This window comes from Stenella coeruleoalba (genome assembly GCF_951394435.1).
Source record: "Stenella coeruleoalba genome assembly, chromosome: 17".
Lineage (NCBI taxonomy): Eukaryota > Metazoa > Chordata > Mammalia > Artiodactyla > Delphinidae > Stenella > Stenella coeruleoalba.
The window spans coordinates 3,057,010-3,061,394 of NC_137163.1; the positions used below are offsets into that span (position 1 = coordinate 3,057,010).

At 51.8% G+C, this 4,385-nt stretch overlaps 1 protein-coding gene across 1 annotated transcript; it reads right to left on the reverse strand.

Annotated features, from left to right (window-relative positions):
* On the reverse strand, window positions 1-3,798 carry CHRAC1 (chromatin accessibility complex subunit 1). The gene is made up of 3 exons (XM_079901908.1): window positions 3,518-3,798; window positions 1,701-1,827; window positions 1-1,118 (listed from the first exon to the last, which is right to left on the reverse strand). Exons 1-3 carry the CDS (start codon window positions 3,662-3,664, stop codon window positions 994-996), a joined length of 399 nt encoding a protein of 132 aa, XP_079758034.1. The 5' UTR covers window positions 3,665-3,798; the 3' UTR covers window positions 1-993.
* Window positions 3,799-4,385: the final 587 nt, after the last annotated feature.

Below are 4,385 nucleotides of genomic sequence, written 5' to 3' on the forward strand. Positions count from 1 at the left end.
GGTTTTCTCTTGTGGACAGTAAAGACAACTACTATAGGTGTAAAGAAAGGAACAGTAAAACGAGATCTTCAATATACAAAATGCTTTATAATTTTTTAAGAAAAACGTGCTTACACAGAGGTAATATTTCTTACTGTATTTGATCTAATAATTTGACTTGAAATTTTTCTCCAGGAATAAAAGTATTAGAAAGTGCTCAGTTTTGGACCTCCCCGGTGGTCCAGTGGTTAAGACTCTGCGCTTCCACTGCAGGGAGTGTGGGTTCGATCCCTGGTTGGATAGCTAAGATCCCACATGCCTCACGGCGCCGCCAATAAAAAGGAAAAATAAAAAGAAGAAAGTACTCATTTTAAAATTTCACAAATGTTTCCAGATAATAAGAAGGGCATTAGAATAATAGAGGGTTCTAAAACTAGTTTCATAAAACATTTCACTATAAAAATATATACAGCTTTTAAAAAAAAAATTTATTTCTTTACAGTTAAAAAAAATGCAGTATTTGGACATATACAAAGCCATAAATTTTCTTCAAATACGAAACTGCAAATGTAACACACTACCCAGAGACTGCACATTTAGCTAGAACGGGGTCTAGCTGTTCACAAGGACGAAGCTCAAAATATACATATGTGAATTTACACACTGCTATTTAGACGTTCTTCAAAATCTATCTGTAAACTAGAAAGTTAAGCAAAGTTGTCTTTGCCTCTATAGCTTACAGCTGCAGGCTGGCTGTGTCTCACGGTACGCAGCCCCTTCTTGGTCCTCTCCCACTCCAGCTGCAGTGTGGGCCTGGGGAAGAGAAGCTGCTGTCTGTGTTCCTTTCCTTTGGGCTATTTATGGCAGAGGTACATTATGCTTGGTCTCAGCCAGGAAAGAACATCATGTACGTGAAGTCTCCGAAGCGTGAACAGACTAATGCCTGCTCCAGAGCAAAAGTGCTGATCCATGAGGGTCCTCACCAGGCTGATCTCTAAAGCACTTCTTTCTGCTTTAGGATTCTGCTTCATCGTCATCAGTCTCATCGTTGTTGTCATTCTCCTCCTCCTCCTCTTCTTCCCTCTTCTCTTTAAGCGTTTTCAGATATTTACTAGCTAAAATCTTCTTTGGTAATATATCTTAAAAACATAAAGCTAACATCAGCAATGCAAATTTCAAACGTGCTAGTTCCTGCTATGACCTCCAAAACAGGTTCCAAGACAATAAGTCAAAATTCTGACTACATAGCAGGAAACCAGCACTGCCTCTGGACGAAGGCTCAACACCTGTATCTATTGCAGTGGCTGCAAACCACACTGCTCTGTGCCGGCACCCACTAGGAGCAGCCCTGCCCGACCCACCTGACACAGCGGCTGGCCCCAAGGGTCACCGGACGCTCTTTTTTAGCTGTGGTGCACACAGCCTGTTCCACAGCAACAACTATGGGTTTCTGCTTCCCCAGCCAAGTAAGGACGAGTCTGAGGGGGTAGGCTGCCCGGCTCCCACACCCACCCAGACAGCCCCGTGCGGGTGCCAACTTAATTCCTGCTCTAGGTGAACTGCATTACAAACATGCTCCACTGAACAAAACTAAAACTCTCGCCCCATGCCAGGTAAACTCTGACACCTGGAGACAGCAGCAAAATGTCATTTTCAGTGAAAGCAGAAAAAAAGCAGGGAAAAAGCTGTTTTTTAACCAGAATGTTTCAAAGGCTAAGTACCTGCAAGAAACTGAAACGTTTCCGATTCCTCTGCGGTATCTGATAAATCACTGTAAGTGAGTGCTTTCTTTTCTTTTCCACTGCCGTGTCTGTAGGAATAGGTGGCGAGATATTGAACAAAGAGTTCCTAAAACAAAATGAGAAAGTTAAGATGAAAGGTGTGCTTTGAAAATTTACCACAGACCTTACTTTTTAATTACATTAAGTTTAGATGATTTCAGATTATCTTGGTTGATCGAATTGCAGAAAATCACTGGAGAAAGGAGACATACGAGGTCGGAAAGAAAGCAAGGCTGAATTAAAATTGGCAGGGCAGCAGGAATTTCCCGAAAGTTTATTTTATTTTGTTTGTTTGTTTGTTTGTTTGCGGTACGCGGGCCTCACTGTTGTGGCCTCTCCCGTTGCGGAGCACAGGCTCCGGACGCGCAGCCTCAGCGGCCATGGCTCACGGGCCCAGCTGCTCCGCGGCATGTGGGATCTTCCCGGACCGGGGCGCGAACCCGTGTCCCCTGCATCGGCAGGCGGACTCTCAACCACTGCACCACCAGGGAAGCCCTCGAAAGTTTATTTTAGATTTCTAACTTATGAAAAATATTTAAAAGCCATACAACAAGGAATCGTGTTTGTTTAATGCCCAATCTCTAGTTAGAAGGGTTGGCAAGAGACCATCCAAAAATTCTATGCCAGAAACAGACTTTTAGTCTTGTATTTGACTACACTGTGTCTAAGGTGGCCCGCCGACAACTGTAACAGTCACTAGCTTAAAGGTAAAAAATGGTCAGCTTGCCATTCTGCCCGGACACCTTTCCGAGGGCAGCCCACCTGAGCTGAGCCCCTCTCTGTTCTACTTTAACTCCATCGAAGTTAGTCAAGAAGGGAATAAGAAGTGCCTGCAAATCTCTTAATTCCTTAAGACCTACAGAACGAAACTGTACAGCTATCCCAAGACCATGTGATCCCCCCCTCCCTTAGCTCTGACCAACTCACCGCACCGGACACCGTCTACCGTCTACCGAACTAGCCGGCCTGGGAAACAGACTCGAAGGGAAGTTAAAGCAAGTGAGGGAAGCTCTGCAGCAGAAACCTGGCCCAGGATAAGAACAGGAAGGTCTGGCCTACCTAGACCAAATTAAGAGACAAAATCATCTATCTGGACCTAGGAGGGGACTAAAACTGAGGTCCCCGAAATTACTTCAATTCTGGCCCAGGAGACTGGGAGAGGGTGGGCGAGCGGCTGGGCCGGGCCGTACCTCCTGAGGGAGCCGCCAGCCCTCTCAATGAGCCGTTTTGAGGAGCTGAGGCCCAAAGCCGCGAAACAGGCCGGAAGCGACAAAAGGAGAGGCTTTGGGGCCCGGAGTACGGTGACTGGAAAAGGCGGGGGAGACACCAAACAAGGCCCGCGCGCCTCCACGCTACCGCCCAGGCCAAACCCGCGCGAGGAAGGGGGGGAGCGGAGTGGGCGTGGCGACCAGCTCGCGAGGGAGGGCGGGAGCGGAGTGGGCGGGGAGACGGGCGCGCGAGGGAGGGCGGGAGCGGGGTGGGCGGGGAGACGGGCGCGCGAGGGAGGGCGGGAGCGGAGTGGGCGGGCGGCAGCGGAGTGGGCGGGGAGACGGGCGCGCGAGGCGCCGGATGGGCGGGGCGAAGAGCGCGCGCGGGAGCTGGGGCGCGCGCGGCGTGGGAGGGGAATGAGACGGCTCTCAAAAGGGCGCGCGCGCGCACGCGAAGGGGACTGGGCAGCTCCGCGGGGCCCGGCGGGGCGCGATGGTTCCGGGTGGGCCCCACCGCCGCCCCACGCTCCTCACTCCTCCCCGCCTCACCGTGGCCTTGGCCGTGAGCACCAGCGCCTCCTGGTTGATGCTGGACACCTCGGGGGAGCTCTTCATGATGACCCGGATGCGGGACAGGGGCAGCGACACCAGCCGCTGCTCGCCGCACTTCTCCTTGCCCACGACCACGTCCGCCATCTCTGCGCCCCGCCCCCGCAGCGGCAGCCCCTACCCGCCGCGAGGTGGCCGGCCTACACGGTCGGTGCGGGAGCGGCGTCCCGCTGCCCCGTGGGAGTTGTAGTGTCGGGAGGCGCGGCCGCGGGACGGACTACAAGCCCCGTGATGCCGCGCGACCCCGAGGCTGTGCAGATGGAGCGGAAGGGCGGCCAGCAGATTCGGCGGGGCGGGGGTGGGGGGCGACCGTGAGTGGGGGGGTTCTACCTGTGTGATGCTGAGAAGTACCATGAAGGAAAACAAAGCAGTGTAAGAAGATAGAAACCGGGTCAGTAAAGGAGAAGGCTGGGCAGCGAAGAGAGAAAAGAGCCCTGTTTATGAGAAAGCGCTTTGCCGGGGGAAAGGAGCGACAGGCAAAGGCCTTTCAAGAAGCTCAAAATGACCGCTGTGTGGACCAGGTGTGCTAGGTGAAGTCTGAGAGGTAGCCAGGGACTAGGTCCTGTTGGATTTTATTCTAAGAAAAATGGGAAGCATCAGAGGGATGATGGGCTGTGTCTTAAGTTTTCGAAAGATCCCTCTGGCTGCTGAGTGTGAATAGACCAGAGGGGAGTCGTGAGGATAGGGAGGTTGTAAGGGTGGAAGCAAAGAGATTGTAGAGTAGAAGGTGATTGCAGGTGATGAATTGGATGCCAGTGTGGCTACGGCGAAATGAGCTAGGAGAAGAATGATGAGAAGTAGCCATGGG